This window comes from Pezoporus flaviventris, unplaced genomic scaffold (genome assembly GCF_033815535.1).
Source record: "Pezoporus flaviventris isolate CSIRO_AGI_PZ_B2104156 unplaced genomic scaffold, CSIRO_AGI_Pfla_v1 ptg000036l, whole genome shotgun sequence".
Classification (NCBI taxonomy): Eukaryota; Metazoa; Chordata; class Aves; order Psittaciformes; family Psittacidae; genus Pezoporus; species Pezoporus flaviventris.
This window is the reverse complement of record NW_026892584.1, coordinates 41,025,528-41,045,419: the sequence shown is the minus strand read 5'-3', so window position 1 is coordinate 41,045,419 and position 19,892 is coordinate 41,025,528. Positions and strand designations below refer to the sequence as shown.

At 40.9% G+C, this 19,892-nt stretch overlaps 2 protein-coding genes across 3 annotated transcripts; one reads left to right on the top strand and one right to left on the bottom strand.

The window, feature by feature from the left end:
• Nucleotides 1-8,725: 8,725 nt before the first annotated feature.
• On the bottom strand, nt 8,726-15,719 carry LOC133274637 (cytochrome c oxidase assembly factor 8). Its single transcript, XM_061464137.1, has 5 exons — nt 15,507-15,719; nt 14,556-14,753; nt 13,432-13,495; nt 11,501-11,591; nt 8,726-8,980 (listed from the first exon to the last, which is right to left on the bottom strand). The coding sequence occupies exons 1-5, from the start codon at nt 15,615-15,617 to the stop codon at nt 8,875-8,877; spliced, it is 570 nt and encodes a 189-aa protein (XP_061320121.1). The 5' UTR covers nt 15,618-15,719; the 3' UTR covers nt 8,726-8,874.
• Nucleotides 15,720-15,745: 26 nt separating this feature from the next.
• Nucleotides 15,746-19,358, top strand: BAG5 (BAG cochaperone 5). Of its 2 annotated transcripts, none has more exons than XM_061464125.1 (2): nt 15,746-15,847; nt 16,399-19,358. In XM_061464125.1, exon 2 carries the CDS (start codon nt 16,427-16,429, stop codon nt 17,777-17,779), a length of 1,353 nt encoding a protein of 450 aa, XP_061320109.1. In that variant the 5' UTR covers nt 15,746-15,847; nt 16,399-16,426; the 3' UTR covers nt 17,780-19,358. The 2 variants fall into 2 exon arrangements, with proteins under 2 accessions (XP_061320109.1, XP_061320110.1); XM_061464126.1 differs by lacking the exon at nt 15,746-15,847 and adding an exon at nt 16,209-16,231.
• Nucleotides 19,359-19,892: the final 534 nt, after the last annotated feature.

Sequence of the window (19,892 nt, the reverse complement as noted above, 5' to 3'; positions counted from 1 at the left end):
TTTGATTACATGGAGGGAGCAGTTCACTCCATCACATCAGATAACAACAAGTCTCCTGGTGAGGTTCTGGGGAACTGTTGAAACATGCCATATGCACTGCTTTAGATTTTGAGTCTTTGTATTTTAACGTAAAATTATTCCTTCATATTTAAAATAATAATTATGTTTTAATGAAAGCTGAAGTACATTGAAATTGTTTCAAAGACATATAGATTGCAGTTTTACATAGTTTACAAAACCCTATGTATGGAAAATAATGTAACTATAAACTGGAACTGAAACATGCCTCAATAAACACTAGGAGAAAGCTGGGAACAGCTGATATATATAAATTAGCCATGAAAGTGAAATGTACTGCCTACACAGTGTTATACTTGTTATTACATGCTGAAGGGCCACAAAGTACACTATCACCATATGTTTGAAAACTGCCATGACTCACACAGAACAGGCTGATGAATAACAGTATCTTCCTTCATCAATGTATAACACTGACCAGAAATCTACCCAGTAAACGGTTCTGTTGTAGCAGCAATTTAACATCCCTATATCCTTATAATTAACTACAGAACTGTAAAATGTTACTGCCAGGTTTATCATTCACTGATGCAAAAAGCGCTCTAAATAAAGGAAGGTTCACACGTTTGTCATATCGCATCCCACTCATTTTGCAGCCAAAGGAAGCCGGAATGCTGTGTTACCGGCATTCTCATTAATTTCACTTATCTCCTTTCTCTTTGAATTTTTGGCTGTGAACTCTCTTGGGTAGTGCCAAAAAACAAAGTTCATATTGCAGATAGGTGAGATTGCTTTTCTAATTTACATGTAAACATATAATAGAGCTAAAAGTTGAAAGAACATTGTTAATTACATACAAAATCAAACACTGAGTGCTAAGTGGCTGTTAGATAATACCTATAAATTAAAGACTCAAGAGGGTAAGTAATAAGCTTCTTTGCTGCTTTTAGAGAAAGTGTAAACCTCGTGATGCAAAAGCTGGAGAAAAATCTTCCTAAGATGAAAACATGCTCTGTCCAGTGGCAGCTCTTCAGCCACATTGTCCAAGCAGCAGCCTATTTTAGTCAGCCCTATGGCAATCAGATTTATGGCTGTGATACCGTGGTAACTGTTAAGCATGCCCTGCAAGTCTCCAGATGTCACCTTGAACAGATGCCTCTTTTCGCAACAGCAAAAGCAGCACTAGGGAAGAAGCAGTAGAGAAGCATAGCAAATAAATTAGTTTTGAGCATCTTTTGTCAGTTAAAGTTGCTCCATAATATCCTATGGAAGAGCTGATTTTTTGTTTGAAGTGAGCTTGAATTCTCCTTTGACACAAATAAGCACCTGTGGCTATTTACTCAGATATCAGCTTAGCATTTTGTTGGTTTTTCATGGTGCAATTTGTCATAGGCCTGAGAAAACTGGAGGTTTTCCAGACACAACATTTAAAGTAAAGTATTATTTTGGTAAGTGTGAGAAGAATATTGGTAAATCCTGAAGACATTTTATTACATATTCACTGGAATTTAGTTTCCATTTTGTCTTCCAGTCTCATACAATTTTGGACAAATATGAGTTTTCTACCTAAGTATTACTAGTTTCTATAGCAACTAAGGTCAGAACTGTCTTGACTTGGTTTGTTACAGGATATTTATGTTGTGTCATACCATCCATTTTCTATATGACACTCCAGAATAATAAAATCTCTTGGAAAGCAATCAAAGCAGGCAATCAAAATTTTGAAATTTGCAATTTGTGGATTTTTGTCTTGTAATAGGGCCTTATGACAGAATCTGGTTTTTGCACACACACACACACACACACACACACCCCCACACACACATTGCCCCTCGAGAATCTAGACTTCTAATTATTAAAATCATTCTAGAAATTAAAACCTGTCACTTTTATGGAAACCTGTAGAAGCAGCCAATGCAATACGACACACTGGTCACCAGGCATTTATTAAATGAGTTAAATTGTGTCAGGTAAAATGTGCCAACAAGAAGTTCTTTAACAATGAGATATGAATAGCAACCTGAATTTCTTATGATTCTGAAACCTGCATTTTGCCTGTTAACGTGCTTTGGCTCAGCTGAAGAAAGTTATCACAGCCAGTTCTGCAGCTGAATCATAGCAGTGGGTTCTTTGGACACAGCAGTGTGAACAGAGTACTGCTGGATGCCAGCAGTTCTTGATTGGCATGGGGGCTGCCAGAAACTCTTCCCAGTCATGGCCTATCAAAGGAGCTTCAGGGCTACTCCAGCTTAGGCTAAGTGTGAATTGCCTCCTGGGCACTTCAGGAGATGAATACAGTCATTCTTGCTGCTTCCTGACATCTCAGGCCCCAGTCACAATGCACCTGGGAGACAAATTGCATGAACAAGTAAGAAAAACTACTGTGCCTTTCCCTGCAAAATATAAGAAATGCAGTTAAATGGGTATCTAGTAAACCACAAGCAGCTGTGTGAAACGGGGACCACATCTTCAAAGCATTTACATGGCTTCTAATACTGTTTTGACTCTGCATAGTACTATAATATTTCTCTTGCATAAGATCACACTTACAATGGGATTGTGTAATTTTTTGCCTTTACAATTTCCAGCCATAAGGACTGCTTTTGCACTTCCACAGTATCTGCTATTTGAATGTATCTGTCAACTAAATCTCACAGTACTTGGGTAAATCTTAATCCCTTAATGAAGGCAAAGTCAAGGCACTAATAAGTGATTTATATAATAACAAATATTAAAAGAGTGTGTATTTCAAGATGCTTATATTCCATGTACTTATAAACTCTTTGTAAGAAATAAACATAAGAAATAAACTTAAGAAATAGAGTAAGTTGTGTTTCCCGTACTATTTTTTTTCTTTTGAGAAATGAACCTGAATGTTCAATTACAGGGCTATTATTCTGTGAATTGGTTTACAGCAATCAGTAGATCTAATTTTTAATATGAAATGTCTTTCATGCATAGTACAGTTCCAGGCATATATTACCCTTTCCTGAAAACATTTCAATCTCCCAGTGTTTATGCAAAAGCCTGGCCCATGGGCTCTGCGCAGGATGTAAATTAAGTTCTTGTTTGGCTACATCTGATTACCCTGTAGGGTACCAATCTTGCTTAGTGATAGCAGCAGCTAAGAATTACAAGCAGAACAGTCTCCTTAAAATGGGGCCAGGAAGGGTCAGCTTCAAAATAAGAAATCTGAGTTTTGAACTAGATTTTAATGTTATCACTAAGAATATTGAATTAAACATACAAGATATCTTCTCAGTAGTTGCTACCATTACTTTTAATATTCATAATGAAATTGAGATTATTTTTTTAAGAGGTACAGTTCTTTATTAAGCATATATAAAGATGCTGCTATCACTTCCCTCCAACTGTTAGTTGGTCTCTTAATTGCCATTTGATACTTCCTCTTACTCCTCTCATATTCTACCAGAATTAATGCTCCAGTAAAAAAATCAGTGAATAGCAACAAAACACACAGATGATCAGAACGAACATAAACACCCAAAGTCAATACAAACCACTTCAAATTATTTTAATATTACCAGAATACTGTTGCTTTATTATGCACTTACTGAGTGCAGGAGACAGATTAATATGACAAATGCTGACACAGCTAAGGATGAAATACTGCCGTTCCTTCTGACAGGATTAGCTAAACACCTCACTGATAAGAACACTGACCTATATTTTTCTCACACTCAGAAAATGAACACAGAAAAGTCACTCTTTGATCTATTTCACCAGCCTCAGTTATTGTAGGAGGCCTTCATATACATAAAAAAAAGTATTTTTAGTAGTCTGTGGCAGCTCCTTATTCTTCCTTTCATGTATAAAGGATTTATAATCAATAATATCTGAAAGCAGCTGGCATTATTACAATTGCTCTGTGTCAAGAAAAAAAACCTACAAAGTAATGCAACACTTGCAAAACTGATATGGCTTTTGGCTGTTCAGAAAATGTAATTATCTCAGTAAATGTATGTGGTTTTGGTAATGAGAGTCAAAACTTCAGATGGATTACTTTTAGTAACATCTTTTCACAGTGGCTTTATTAGTTATTCTAAGTCAGAGCTCAACACTTACCCAATAGATAAATACATGACTCCTTCAAACAGCTTTAGATGAAAGGACCCAGCCCTCGATACAGAATCTTAATGATTTTGAAGGGGGAAAGGGATACAACCAGGCTCACTAGAGATGGGGCAGCACACCAGTGTTTGTGGGATGATGTGCTAGTGAGGTCCTTCGGTCTGCTGTCTCAGTGGAGGTAGGGGAGGGAGATCCATGTGGCAGCAAAGATGCAAAGGTTATTGATGTGTTAGAAACCATGGAAGCGCCTGAAAACGGTTGATGTAAGAATTGGGGCTTATCCCTCCAAAAACGTGGCAGGATCAATAACCCAACTGAAGTGCATCTGCACCAGTGCACACACCCATGGGTGACAAACAGGAGAAGCTGGAAACCAGTGTGCAGCAGGAAACCCATGCAGTAGTTGCCGTCACCCAAACATGGTGGGATGACTCACACAACTGGAGTGCCACAATGGATGGCTGTACACTACCCAAGAGGTAGGCAAGGAAGGAGGGGTATTGGGGTAGCCCTCTATGTTATGGACTGTTTGGCTGTCTAGAGTTTGACTATGGTGACAGCAGGGTTGAGTGTTTCTGGATGAGAATCAGAGGGAAGGCCAGCAAGGCAGGTATCACAATGGGAGTCTGTTACAGACCACCCAACCAGAATGAAGAGGCAGATGAAATACTCTATGAGCAGCTGGGATAAGTCTCGCAGTTGCTCTCATGGGGAGCTTCAACTTACCAGATGTCTGCTGGAAATACAATATAGCAGAGACGAAACAATCCCAAGAGGTTCCTGGAGAGTGTGGAAGATAACTTCCTGACAGCTGGTGAGGAAGCACACCCCTGGACCTGTTGTTTGTTAAGAGAGAAGGACTTGTGGGCGATGGAATGGTTGCATAGTGCATCTTGGCACAGTGGGAGAGTTTATGACCTTTGGAGGAAGGGCAGGCAACTCAGGAGGACTACAAGACTGTTTTGAGATTATGCAGGGAGAAAGTTAGAAGTGCCCAAGCCCAACTAGAACTTCATCTGTCTGTGCTGTAAAAGACAATAGAAAATGTCTCTATGTTACCAACAAAAGAAGGACTAAGGAGAATCCCCATCCTCTATTGGATGCAGGAGAAATAGCGATAAAGGATGAGGAAAAGGCTTGAGGCACTGCCTTCTTTGCCTCAGTCTTCAATAGTGAGACCATACCCAGCTCCCTGAGCTGGAAGACAGGGATAATAAGCAGCAGCATGAAGCCCCCATAATCCAAGGAGAAATGGTCAGTGACTTGCTACACCACTTAGACACACACAAATGTATGGAGCCAGATGGGATCCACCCAAGGGTACTGAGGGAGCAGGTGGAAGTCCTCACTGAGCCACTTTCCATCATTTATCAGCATTAATTATTTATCCCCTGACTAAACGTGGAGTTGGGACGTGCATCTACAAGAATGGCTGAAAGAAGGATCCAGGAAACTACAGGCCTGTCAACATGACCTCAGTGCTGAGGAAGGTTATGGAGCAGATCATCACACAGCATGTACAGGACAAGCAGGTGATCAGGCCCAGTCAGCATGGGTTTATGAAAGGCAGGTCCTGCTTGACTTGCCTGATCTCCTGTGACAAGGTGACCCACCTAGTGGATGATGGAAAGGCTGTGGGTATTGTCTACCTAGACTTTAGTAAAGCCTTTGATACCATTCCCCACAGCGTTCTCCTGGAAAAACTGGCTGCTCGTGGCTTGGATAGGAGTACACTTCACTGGCTAAAAAAACAGCTGGATGGCCAAGCCCAAGGAGTAGTGGTGAATGGAGCTAAATCCAGTTGGCAGCCAGTCAGTCACAAGTGGTGTTTCCCAGGGCTCAGTATTAGGCCCAGTGTTGTTTAATATCTTTATTGATGATCTGGATGAGGGGATCGAGTGCACCCTCAGTAAATTTGCAGGCAACACCAAATTGGCTGGGAGTGTTGATCTGCTGGAGGATGGGAAGGCTCTGCAGAGGGATCTAGACAGGCTGGATGGACAGGCTGAGGCCAGGCGTATGAAGTTCAACAAGGCAAAATCCCAGGTCCTACACTTGGGTCAACGCCTTCAATGTTGACTGCAGGATATGAGCCAGCAGTGTGCCCACGTGGCCAAGAAGGCCAATAGCATCCTGGCCTGTATCAGAAATAGTGTGCACTGCAATGAGGCTGCACTTCAAATACCATCTTCATTTTTGGGTCCTACTACCAGAAAGGTATTGAGGTGCTGGAATGTGTCCAGAGAAGGGCAACAAAGCTGGGGAAGGTTCTAGAGCACAAGTCTTATGAGGAGCAGCTGAGGGAACTAAGGTTGTTTAGCCTGGAGGAAAGGAACCTGAGGTGAGACCTGATCACCCTCTGTAAGTGCCTGAAGGGAGGTTGTAGCAAGCTGGGGGTAGGTCTCTTCCCCCAAGCATCAAGAGACAGACAAGAGGACATGACCTCAAGGTGAAGTGTAGAATGGATATTAGGAAAAATTCCTTCCAAATGATTATCAAGCATAGGAACAGGCTGCCCAGGGAAGTGGCGTTGTCACCGTCCCTGGAGGTATTTAAAAGACACCTAGATATGGTTCAGTGGTGGACTTGGCAGTGCTGGGTTAAGGGTTGGACTTAATGAGCTTAAACGTCTTTTCCAATCTGAAAGACTCTATGAAGGCAATGCCAGAAGGCATGAACTTTACCTACAAATAGCTCAGAGTGTGATCCATTGCATGCCAACTATACCGGTTGTATAGTTGTACACTGTTGGGTGACCAACACTAAGATTACACGTTCAGAAAAGAGTTTTTAACTATGAATTAACTGAAGTGCAATCCAAACCTTCCATATGAATCCCACCCACCAACACTCAGATCTGCATCACGGCAGATTAATTCAAGTGACATCTAACACTTTTTTCCTTGGATTAGTTCTACTAATGAAACAATTTCCTGATCTGGCTCAGCAAGCAGACACAAAATGTCTGTGTTAATAACAGCAAGCAACTCAAAAGAGGCAAATCCTTCTTTTGACTGACTTCGATCCACTTAAAAGCATATGTGAAACTACCGTAGGGATCTTGCACACAGACTGTCAGAACATACGGCTATCAACCACCTCAACCACCAGTCCACCAGGGTTCTGGTCTCTGCCTTTCAGCGATATTGTCTTGTATTACCCAATCACTCTTTTACAACAGAATCAGTTATTAAAGTTTACATTTGCATGGTGGTCAAAGCTTGCATACCATAAGATACGATTTTCTGTAAAGCCCTGAAGAATTATGTTACATACCCAGAGTAGTCTATCTTCAAAATGTATTTTCCCTAAAGAAATATGGCATTTTGTAACTTTTTAATAAATACATAACTTTTACACTACCAATGCAGTAAATAATATTCACAATATTTTCCAGAATTGTTGGTTATCACCTCATCAATCATTATTAATGACTGTTTTCATTTACTGATAAAAAAAGTTAAAACCACAATTCAGTGACCATTTTAGCTCCACTGATGATAGCATGAGGGTACAAAACAGTGCTCCTGTATCATTAATATTTATTTCATCTTGCAAAGGAATTATTACAGATGATACTGACAAAGCTCTTTTTGCTCCAGCTAAAAGAGCCTGTGAATAAATCATGCCATGTTGAGGTACGAAAAACAGGTCAATGGTTATGGAGCTGATGTTTCCAAAAGCAGAACCTTCCCCACAGCATAGCTTTAGGAAAACACGCTTCATCTAACAGCATACATTCTTTTCAACAGAATCCTCTCAGCACATCCAAAAAAATCATTTAACTGTATAAATGAACAAAGAAAACATACTGAGGAATGGAACTTATTTTAAATCAGTGATATATGGCACAACATTTTAAGACTTCACTTAAACCAGCCTCCTTCGGTTGATGTTATGTACCTGGGGGTCAGAAGAATCACCCTCAAGCAAGTTGTTTTGAGTGTCTCTGAGAAACTGGTGAGAATAGCACATTTTTTAAAAGAAATGAACCAGTAGAATGCAGTGTGTATTAGTAATAATGTTGCTCTCCTCCACACAGCCGACTATCAGCTTCCTTTTCTAGCAGGATTTAGTGACTGGCAGTGCATCTGTTTCACTGCTCAGCAACTAAAATTTTTACGAGTCACAGGTTAGAGGAACTCTTGTCCAAGGGGGGCATGTTGCTTTTAATTAAAACAACATTATCGAAGAAGATCCTATTGCATTAGTAATTTATATGAAAACATCTTAAATCTTTATTAAAAACAGACAATAATCACACTGAAAAGAGGACTACCCTAAACTGATTGTATGTATACTCAAAAATCGTAACTTCTCACTTCAGCCACTTTGTATTACTTACAGATAGCTGCCGCCCCAGACAGACAACTGCTGCAAATGAGGCATTTCTGTCTTTATAAACTAACAAGGTAGGGGGAAGACATCATTCTCTAACCTGAGTGTACGTCCAGCATACCAAATCACACATTATTTCAGAGCTATGACTGTGGTAAAAATGTGATAGTTGTGATCCATTCCATTTAATGTAAACAAGGAACAGTTTTAATAATACAACTTGGTTGGAAAATATTATACATATTCTTGGAATAAAAGATACAGGAAATCAACACAGTGATTATAAATTAAGACCAATAGCAACTTTTATTTACATAATTTAACAGATTCAAGCAATTATCACAAGTCATTCCGATTATGAACATCACTATAAACGACAAGTTTATAGCAGGCCTAGTTAGTGTTGCATTCTTCACGGAGCTATGATTAATTTCCAACATTTTTCTTCTTCCAACGAAGGCACCTCAGAGCTCTTGCCAGTGCTACTTGTCCCATGAGGAATGTGATAGTAAAGTTACGTTTATACCAATCTCTAGGATTCCAAAGCCAGGAAAATCAGCACATAGAACAAGAATGGGAGAAAGGTACACAATTATATTAAAATATCTTTTGGCATTGACAAAGTGATCATCAGGGATGGCCTACATTTTCAGTTCTTTGTGGCAGAACTTTTTGTGCCTAATGAGAGTTAAATAATCTATGAAAAGGTCTATTGAATATCCACAGCCATGAACAGATGGATGCGGACTATAGGGCTACAACCATTGAGAGCTTAACTGTTAACCAGTTAAGGGATTTGCAATTTTATGACAAACTGTATTTGAAATTAGCACCTGCAGTGCTTCAGAAGTAAAGCCATCTAGAAGAATTTCCTGCCAGCACTGTGCTATGGGTAAGACTTGTTAGTACATGTATGAAGATGTGTGCTGGAAAAGGCATAGTTGGTTACTTACAAGGGTAAGAAAAATAAAATAAAAATCACACTTCAAAGAGTAATTGTATAACCCAGTACAGGAAACATTATGCTTCTAATGCAGCACCTTTTAAAGATTATGCCTTACACCAAAGTCTTTGTATCTTCGAATAGTTTCTATGAAGCATGCATGGCTTCTGGAACCAATTCAAGATACAGACAGGATAGTCTGTATCAGCCCTTTTTTAACCTCTGAGAACTTGCTTCAAATTCTAGCCCCTTTGAGGAACTAAGATAATATCACAATTTCTTTCTAGTTTCTAACAAGGCTCCCTGCGTCATTTCTTGCTGCACAAGAAGCAATAGAATATATTTACTGTAGAACTAGCAGGGAATATTAAACTCTGGAATTTGGGTATTTTCTTGAGATCTCTGTGGGAAACCTTGCATGTACAGATCTAACATAAACCTGAAATACTAACCTCTCAGGTAAGGATAGTAGCCGGAATTGTGTTGACAAGCAGCACTGAGCTCTCCCCTCAAATGTCATGTTAAATCAAAATATCATGCTAACATCAAAACTGTTTCTTTTCTCTTTTCAGATATCCTTTCAGATGTCCTATATCCTTTTGCTAGACTGTATTTCCAGTCTAAGAACCCTGAACTAAATATTCATTGTGTGTATGTACAGTCATTGTTTCAATTTTAACTAAATTTTAGAAGTTGCAACACTTCAGCAGCCAGTTTTCAGGACAGTTTTCAACACTGCAAAAGAACATACAGCTGAATGCATAAACAGATTTTTATAAATATGACTCCTCAGAATCAGAGTGCCTGTAAAAAGCTCACTGCTTTCAGGGCTGTGTAGTTTCACTTTGAAACGACAATGATGCAGCTGACACTACCCGATTATACAAGGCAGCAACAAGGAAGGGCATGTGTAGGCACAAAACCTCAACTCTCTCACCATAAAAATGGAATACTATCCCAAGGTCACTACAGCAATGGTATCTGGTGACCAGTTCTAAAACAAATGATTTGCTTTCTCACTTACCAGTTACAGCCAACTTGAACAATAATCCTCTTACTAAAATTAATGTTTTACTTTCCATCTTTTCATGCTGCTGCTTAGGTTATGGTGAGGTTTTCCTCCCCACCCTCTCTCTCCATAGGCAAGACAAGATTTGCATTAAAATTGTTCTTACAATAGAGTATGTTATGGTGTATGCACAATATATACCAAGAATCCTAAACCACAATTTATTATAGGCCAATTATAGTGGTGGTAGAATTATCACTAGCATTACACCATTAAGAAACCAGTTACACTTGACACATTTAAGCCCAAAAATCTTTCAGTCCAATACAGAGAAGAAACTGAAGTTGTGGGTTCACATGCAGTGGGCAGGTGCTAGTGTAACTGGACTAAGTGCTATTCTCCTCTAGCTTCCCATTCCTTCCTCATTTTTAGCTATCAACTGCGCACAGCTACTTGCAGGGTGTATGTGATTGCAAGTAATTTTTCAGTTGTTTCAGATGCCCAACTCAATTTATCAACTACTGCTGCAAAAACAATGCAGTAGATGTTGTGAAGAGGCAGGGCTTACCCGGTTGTAAGGTTCTACACAGGATGAATTCAGGAAATCATTTCAGCAATGCTTTGCCACACAAGAAACCAAAAACTCAAGAATAATCACTTTCATTTTTCTATATGCTTGCAAAAGAATAAACCCAAGAGTACTAAGTACAATTTTCCTTTGAGATTAATCACATGTACTAGTCCCTATTTAACAGTCAACTAGAATCTGTTACACAGAAATTTAAACTTTTCTATTTGCATATTTGTCTGTTTCAGTTAGGAGCATGGAAAGACCCATAAATGAAAAGAGTGCCTGATCACCTCTCTGAATCTCAGATAAGAGATTAATCTCTCCCCTAAATCAACATTAAGCAGCAGCAGAACTCAAATGCTAATGCAAATTTCTGACAAATGCTAATAATAGCATTTAAAAAACTAATTTTCTAGATGATGGTTTTAGATGCTGCTTTACCAATTACGGAAAAAATGTTCAAATTTCATCTTATGCCTTTCACTAAGGCTGTAATGTGTAACAGTCAACATAAATATCTTCTACATACCTGTTATACTGCATATGCTTTCTAAAATTTTTACTTAGAAAGTCCTTGTAAAAGTCAGCCATTTCTTCTGCATTCAGTGTTGCTTTCTGACCTGAAAATAAGTTTTGGCATAACAATGTCAACACAATTCACTGGATTAAAACACTGGATTCAGATGCAGGAGATCTACATCTGACCCCTTATTCCTACAAGCTTCCTGTGTAAGCCTGAGTCAGTTAATACATTTTTATCTTACAACTTCTTAAAACTTAGTCTAGGGAACACAAGAGATTAAAAATACTTACCACGTTGCAGCTGGTGTAACTTTTAAACCCTTATTACTTTTGAAAGTCTTAAGGTCTTTTGAAAGACCTTAAGAAGGTCTTAGATTATTTAGGGAATTAGTGGACCCCTATGAAAAAATCCATAGATCTAGGAGTATCTACCTTTGAGTAAAATTAAGCTCTTGCAGGGCTGAAGTCTAAACAGCTCAAGTAAGAGCACTTAGTAATTTAATTCCCACCCCCCCCAAGCAAGTCAATGAATATAGAAAGAACACCAGAACACCAGCTGTGACTGACAGATATTCAGATGTACATTTTTTCTGTTGCTGTTAATAAATTTCAAGGTAACTTATACCAACAAGTATATGTTCCGAGATGTCAGCTTTATTAACAATATAGCAATTATTCTGTGAAGCTCCTGAGACTGATCATAGAAATGTAAATTATTGATCAGTCCTATGTGTCATTATTTACAAATCTGATATATTACTATGGATTAACATACTATGGGATAAATGGGATAAATTTACTCTAAGACTATTTGAAGGCTGACTACTTAACACCTGTAGTTAATTTGTTTCTTCATGCCGGTATCAGAAGAATTGACTGTAGCTTCACTTACACAAAAAATTACATCTTGTTCCAACAGTTCATATATATTATTACTCTTATTTTTATATACACACAGAGCTGTATTATAGAACTGTATTACAGAAAGTTAATCAACACACGCAGCCAATATAATTTTATTTAGAAGGGATGTACCCGCTTACTATTTTTTCTTTGATTTCTATGGTATTAAACCAACAATCCCCACCCAAAACAAAAACAAAATAACACACCCCCCCCACCACACCCAAAACAAACCAACCAACCAAACCCAACATGGCAATATAAAAGAAAAAAAGCCTTTGAAATAACACAAAACTTAATTAAAATTTTATCTCAACCACACACTGGTCACCGGGATACAAACAGAAGAGAAAAATAATGGTCTGTGATATACAGAATGTCAGAGCAGATGCTTTACTAAACTCAAACAGATCATTATTCTATGAATAAAACGTTCAACCTCATACCACAATGGCCAATTCACTGTTATTATGAAAGCATCCGGTTTTCAATTTTACATAATGAATTAGAGAGGCAACTATTCTACAGCAACTGTGATCAGGCAGAGACAAGCAGGTATCAGCTGCTGTCTCCTCTGAAGCTGTCTTAGTCTCCCTTAAGGAAAAATACTGTGTTCACTGTACACACTATGGACCTGAAGCCAATGAATGTGAATTTATCCACCCAACCATAACATGCACTTGAGGAAAATGCTCTGTTTGTTTAGCTCAGCTAGCTCACTGGTTTAGAAACTGTGAAAGGAAAAAGGCCCTTTTCTCCTCAGACTACAGGATGATTATATTACTTGGCCAGGATTTCAGTGCATTCCCTCCGGCTGTGAGAAGGACATAGGGAAGAACAGTGCAATAGATGATCTGACCCCCACATGCACATCTCTGAAAAGCTCCTCCCCTCTTTATCATGCTCCTGAAAACACTTCTGAGTCCTACCCTCAAGGTTTACTTGTGACAGAACACAAAAAGCATATATTAATGAAATTAAAAGTTAAGCAGAATTCAGAATGCATCCTGAACCATAAACAAATATCTCACCAACCTGTTTCATCTCTCATTTCCAGACCCTTGGCTTTCAGTCGTGAATAAATAAATTCTTCTTTTTCCTAAAACATGTTTTTCCACATTAGAATCTGAGGTACTCAGTCCTTGAAGTTAACCATTGTTTTTAATCATACAGCAGTGTAGTGCTTAACACCCTCTGAAATAATAAGCAATACTCATTATACTGGAAACATCAACAAAACACCTGCCTGAATCCAATGAGTCTGTCACCTAGATCCTGCTGCCTGCATGCATCAATCAATTCCTGCAAGTCTTCTACTGATATATATACAACTTATTTGTGGATTAAAGCTACAGCTGAGCTTCAGTATTGCTTGACAGGATCCAAACCTTCAGTTTGTAAGACAAACTATGAAGATATGCTGTGTAACTGAGAATTTGAGCATGCAGAAAAACATGCAATGTTAAAAAATATGAAATTACTTAGATGAAAGCAGAATAATTATTTGTATGTAAGCTTATCAAACTTAAAAAGCAGTTATACAGAATTGAAAAAAAAAACCCAAACAACTAAGCTTTTCCTCTGAGACCTTTGCAAGTCTTAGGAGGATATGATGATCAAAGATTGTCACAAATGATGGCGAATTACCACACTATTACTGTTCTGCCCACAAAATTCAGTGTCTCCTAACCAATCAGGAAAGAAGACAGATCGTGACTGAGAAGTCCCCACTTTTAGCCTTGTTGGGGTACCCTGCCAGTGAAACAGGACACTTCCCTCATTTATCCTTGGTGATTGTACTTAATTTTTCTCACTTATGATAGAGCAAAATAAGCTCTGAATAATTTTCAACAGCTGCTCCAGTTATAGACAGGTCTTGCACGTAGGGTGGTTACAACTCCATACAAGTGCAAGACAGGAAAAAGGCAAATACTGTTATATGCCACTAAACAGCAACAGAATATACAGACTCCTCAGCACTGTACATCAGTTTAAAGAAATGAATGACAAAAAAGTAATTTCCACTAAGACACAGTGTGCATTAAAAGAAGCAGTAGCAATCACCAGCCAGTAACCGTAAGCGGAACAGCACCCTACCCCTCAGACACCAACCCCAACTGTGGGTGGGCAGCAGGGGGGAGCCAAGCGGCGCCGCTCACCCGGCAGAAGGCGCGGTTGTGCCGTGCCCAGAAGCACTGGTCGTAGGCCTGCGCCTCCTGCCGCGCCTCCCGCAGCCGCCGCTCCAAGGGCGACTCCTCGGGGGGCACGTAGAAGATGACCGGCCGCAGGTTGGAGTGCTTGTCGGGGGGGCCGATCCAGTCATTACGGGAGTGCGCGGGGGGGCTGAAACCCAGGCCCTGGAAAACACAGGCAGAACTCATTATGACTGCTTTGGCCGAGTTTTAAGATAACATCCTGATGCGAAATAAATTCCAAAACTCCACACAACCTTAAAACATGTGACCATCACGAGTTCAGAAATTATGCACATTCATTTACCGTGACCGAAAACAATGCGATACATTTAAAATCTACTTTTATTTATAAATGCACTACAGAGAAGATATCTGTGACTCTTTCCCAACACTTCTGGGTTCTTTCAATCAACAGTTTGGGAGAGCAGGGGGAGGGCTGTGGTGTGTGGGTGTTTGTCCCTTTTGCATTACTGATCTTCCACTTCGTTAAATCACTTGATAGCAAGAACTAGCAAGTACGGAAGTCCTCCTAAGCGCTGTTTTCCTCATGCATCCTTGTGTGCACACATCAGCGTGTAAGTTTTGAGGCTGGGTCTAGGGACACCCGGGTCTAGAGGCTCGTAGCTCCCCGCCCGCTTATACAAACACTTTACTCCCCTTGAGCCTCGGCGCCCCCACAGCGTGGTATTTACAAACACAGGGGGGGGTTGGAAATTACATAAACAACGAGAGGCCTCGGGGAACACGAGGCTGTTATCGGGACGCACCCGCCCAGCGACGCTGAGAGCTACCGGGGGGGGGGGGGGCCTGCTCAGGGCTCCGCTGGGCCGGGACACCTCAAGGCCTCCCGCACCGCCTGGCGGCACACCGGGTCCGAAACATAGGAGCTGCCCCCACCGTCCCGCCCGGATTTACCGCGCTCTCCTGCCGGTCCCCGCGTTCCACCGTGGGGCGGCTGCTGACCGCCGAGGAGAGGAGGCGACGGTGACAACAGCACCCGCCCCGCAACAGCCGGGCCGCCGCCATCGCCCATCTCCTGCCGGCGCCTGGCGCTTTACGGCGATGTCGCAAAGGCAGGACGGCTCTGAGCGCGGCGCGGCGGCCGGGGGCGGTGCTGGGGAGGGGGCCGCGTCCCTCGGCAGCGCCGTGTCCGCCCCCTCCCGGTGGCGGGGCGGGGCTCGCAGGGCTCGCTGCCGCTCGGCCCGTGGCGCAGCGGCGGGTCGGGCGCCCGGTTCATCGGCTGCGGTGCCTGGCGGGTGAGACGGCGGGACGGGGTGCGAGGGGGCCGGGGGAGCGTTACGGGTGGGGGCGCTGCAGGGGGGCGCGGGGCTCTCCCTAGCGGCGGCTCGTTGTCATCTCTCCCAGTCTCGGGCCCCGTCGCCGCGGAGGGGCTTGGAGGCGGGAGCGCCGGCTGTGGGGCCTGTGCGGGGGAAGTCAGCCTTGCCCTGGGGCTGGGGCACCCGCAAGGCGCCCGGTTCCGCTCCTGGTTTTCCCCCGGGCTGCGGGTGTCCGGTTTGTTCCGCGATGCCGTCGGCTGCGGAACAGGTAGGGAGGGGAGGGCTGGAGGTTGTGCGTAAACGGCAAGAGCCGGTCGTGTGGTAACTAAAGCATCACGCCTGCGGCCCGAGCAGGAGAAAGGGGTGTGAAAAAACAGAGGAATGGCTATGAAATATCCGAATGGTTTATTCCTATTGCTAGTGATATTTAAAATAGCTGCAATGATGAAGTGATTCAGGATGCTGTGAAAGTTTTGTGTGCTTGCATAGCACTTTATTAATCGCAAGTCTTGTTCTCACTTTCCTTGTAGTTCATCTGAAACTGGACAAACGAAGAGAATGGATATGGGTAACCAACACCCATCCATAAAACGGTTGCATGAAATACAGAAAGAAGTCAAAGAGATTGAACAGCAAGTGGTTGTCTTCAGTGGTCTATCTACTGATCGGGATTACAAGAAACTAGAAAGGAGTCTTACCAAACAGCTCTTTGAAATAGATTCTGTAGACACCGAAGGCAAGGGCGATATTCAGCAAGCCAGAAAGCGAGCTGCTCAGGAAATAGAGAGGCTCCTTAAGGAGCTGGAACAAAATGCAAACCATCCACGCAGACTGGAAATAGAGGCTATATTCAAGGAGGCACAGTCACTTGTGGAACGTGAGATTACACCTTTTTACAAAGGAGGTAACTGTATAAGTGATGAGTTTGAAGAAGGTATTCAGGACATTGTACTGAGGCTTACCCAGGTGAAAACTGGAGGGAAGGTTTCTCTACGCAAAGCAAGATACCGCACTCTGACAAAAGTATGTGCTGTTCAGGAGATCATAGAAAGCGGTGTGAAGCAACAGCTGTCCCTGCCACTCTCTAATGATGCACATCCTTCCGTCTCCAAAATTAACTCTGTAATGTGCGATGTGAACAAAGCAAGAGGAACTCTCATTGCACTTCTAATGGGAGTGAGTAGTAATGATACCTGCAGGCATCTGTCTTGTGTGCTTACAGGCCTTATTGCTGATTTGGATGCTTTAGATGTCTGTGGACACACAGAAATCAGAAATTACAGAAAGGAAGTTGTAGAAGAGATCAATAAACTGCAGAAATATCTGGACTTGGAAGAAGAAGCAGATTCTACTCAGGCTTATGATTTGGCACAAAATCAGTCCATTCTAAAAATAGAAGAGATCCGGAAGAAAATGAAAGAAATTAATTCTTTACTTTTAAAAACTGAGAATGCCTCTGATTTGTTTTTGGGATCTAGAGCAGAATTGCAGGGATTAATTGCTCGCTTGGATGAAGTGAGTCCAGGAAAAAACCCCTGTATTAGAGAAGCCAGGAGAAGAGCAGTAATAGAAGTTCAAACTCTCATAACGTATATTGATCTGAAGGAAGCACTTGAAAAGAGGAAAATGTATTCTGAGCAAATTGCTGCTGAACATCAGTCTCATAAAGCAGTTTGGAATGTTCTTGGAAACTTGTCTCAAATTCAGCAGGAGGTGATTTCATTTGATGGAAACAGAACAGATAAGAATTACATGAGATTGGAAGAACTTCTTACAAAACAACTTCTAGCACTTGATGCTGTTGATCCCCAAGGTGATGAGCGGTGCAAGACTGCCAGAAAGCAAGCGGTAAAGCTTGCACAGAATATTCTTTACTACCTGGACATGAAAACAGATGAATGGGAATACTGAAATAGCCATGGCCTGACAGAGAGGAATGTTTTTTCCTTTGGCACTTTATGCAGATCATAGGCAGCACATAATACAAGTGGTGTGTTCTGTGCTTGCTTGTATCACGAAGATTGCATAAGCAGTTGACTTGGCTGTATGTCTGCTATCCCACGCAGTCACCCACTTTCCATGGAAACTGTCAGTACACCATCAGCAATTCTGGTCATTGCTATAAGTAAAGAAAGTGTGATTCTCTGAAGGATTAGCTTAATACTTGATCAAATGGCTTCTTTTTTTTTCCTCCTGTCTTTGTTTTAATAACCTTGTGCAATGGTCAGTGGATGCAGATTTTTCAAAGACGCAGAAACTTCCTTAGGGTATGGTACTAGCAAAATTATTTACAGAAGACTGGACATGGAAATTAATATTCAAGCATGAGGCTCCATCCAACAACTTCACAGCAGTCTGGATATACTCTTAATGTGCAAAGGGCAAAAAACCTGCTGGCTTTTGGGCTGTAGTTGATTTATTCCATCCCTCACACCTTTCTGGGTGTTTAGATTTCTCAGCTAATGGAGCTATAATGCCAACTACCAATTAACATTTACATAGGCAAAGCCAATTATGTCTTTTTTTTAATACCTGAGCCCTTTGATTTCTAAAACCAGGTCTTTTGTTGTTGGAAATTGTCAAATTTTAAGTTGCTTTAAGTTGCTGAGACTTGAAGGGGGAAATCTGTACATATATACTGACCAGATAAACTGGATTTAAGGGATTTCACACTGCCATCCATAAATACTGGCAACTTATACATTGGTAATCTGAAAGCTGCACTGAATTTTGTATAGTGGCTACTTAGGTGTCTTTTTCAACTTTGTTGTTAGCTCTGGTTTGGACTTGTCTTTTCACATTCAGTGAAAACCCAAACCACTTTAAAGTGAATGAACATTTTTGAAATTATTTTTGTAAAATTAGGTAGCTATAAAGATGTCCCAAATGATGTAAATGCATGTTACATGTTTCATACTGGTCAGGTGTGGCTTTAAGCATGTCTTGGAAAAGACTTATGGCAAATGCTTCTTCTTGCAACCCAGCACTTAATTGTTTTAGTAACTTTGTAAATAAGCTTGCTTATTCTATTGTATGCACCTGCCTTTTCATTTGTCGTTGCTAGTGCCAATCAAATTTCTACTATAGCATGGTTTTAGGCATTTTTTTTGAGAGCATGGCACTAAAATGAATTAATTATAAAGATACATTTAATTATGGATACTTTGCACTTAGGTCTTTGATGGTGAATTAATTGATTATAGATGACGATTTGCACCACTTTAAGGAGTAAAAAACATTTTGGATGTTAAATATTTTTAGATCTATTTTTGACTGATTAGAAAAGACAATACTGTCTGTGAGAGACAAGTGCCTTTATGACACTGCTAACTTGCACTGTCATATGTAGATAGAGCAACTGTTTACTAGCAGCTTGGTACATTTGTAATCTTTGCAAACTGGATTTCTCACATAAATATAATTATAGTATAATGTATGTCAATGTAACATAATATGATAGATGACACTTGTTCTATTGAGTCCTGAGAATGAATATCAAAATTGGGAGATATGGATTCTGCTTAAAAATGAATGCATTGATGTGGATGTGGGGGACTTCAGGCAGGTCTCCTGTGCCTGTTCCTGCAAGAAGGAGAGAATATGTTTGCTCCATAATATGCTTTGAGATCATGTAGTTTTTGAGGCTGTGTAACGTCAGAGTGTGAATATATTTGGTTTGTGATTGTACAGGGGATTGCTTTGCCAATTTACTTACCAAAACTGGCATAAACTGGCATATTTTTTTCAGTTGAGTACAGTGCCTAAGGCACAATTAGGCAATCACAGAATGTTTGTTGTAGACTGGTTTGGGTTGGAAGGGACCTTTAGTGCCACCCCCCTGCTTATGGGCAGGGACACCTCCCACTAGACAAGGTTGCTCAAAGCCAAATCCACCCTGGCCTTGAACACTTCCAGGATTGAGGCATCTACAGCTGCTCTGGGCACCCAGTTCCAGTGTCTCACCACACTCATAGTGAAAAACTTCTTCCTAATATCTAATCTAAATCTTCCCTCTGTCAGCTTA

Coding starts and splice junctions, on each gene's coding strand:
- LOC133274637 (XM_061464137.1), bottom strand. CDS start 15,617: ATGGCGGCGGCCCGGCTGTTGCGGGGCGGGTGCTGTTGTCACCGTCGC. Junction 13,496..14,555: donor ACAACCGCGCCTTCTGCCGG/GTGAGCGGCGCC, acceptor AACATGTTTTAG/GAAAAAGAAGAATTTATTTA. Junction 8,981..11,500: donor AAGCATATGCAGTATAACAG/GTATGTAGAAGA, acceptor TTGGAATCCTAG/AGATTGGTATAAACGTAACT.
- BAG5 (XM_061464125.1), top strand. CDS start 16,427: ATGGATATGGGTAACCAACACCCATCCATAAAACGGTTGCATGAAATA.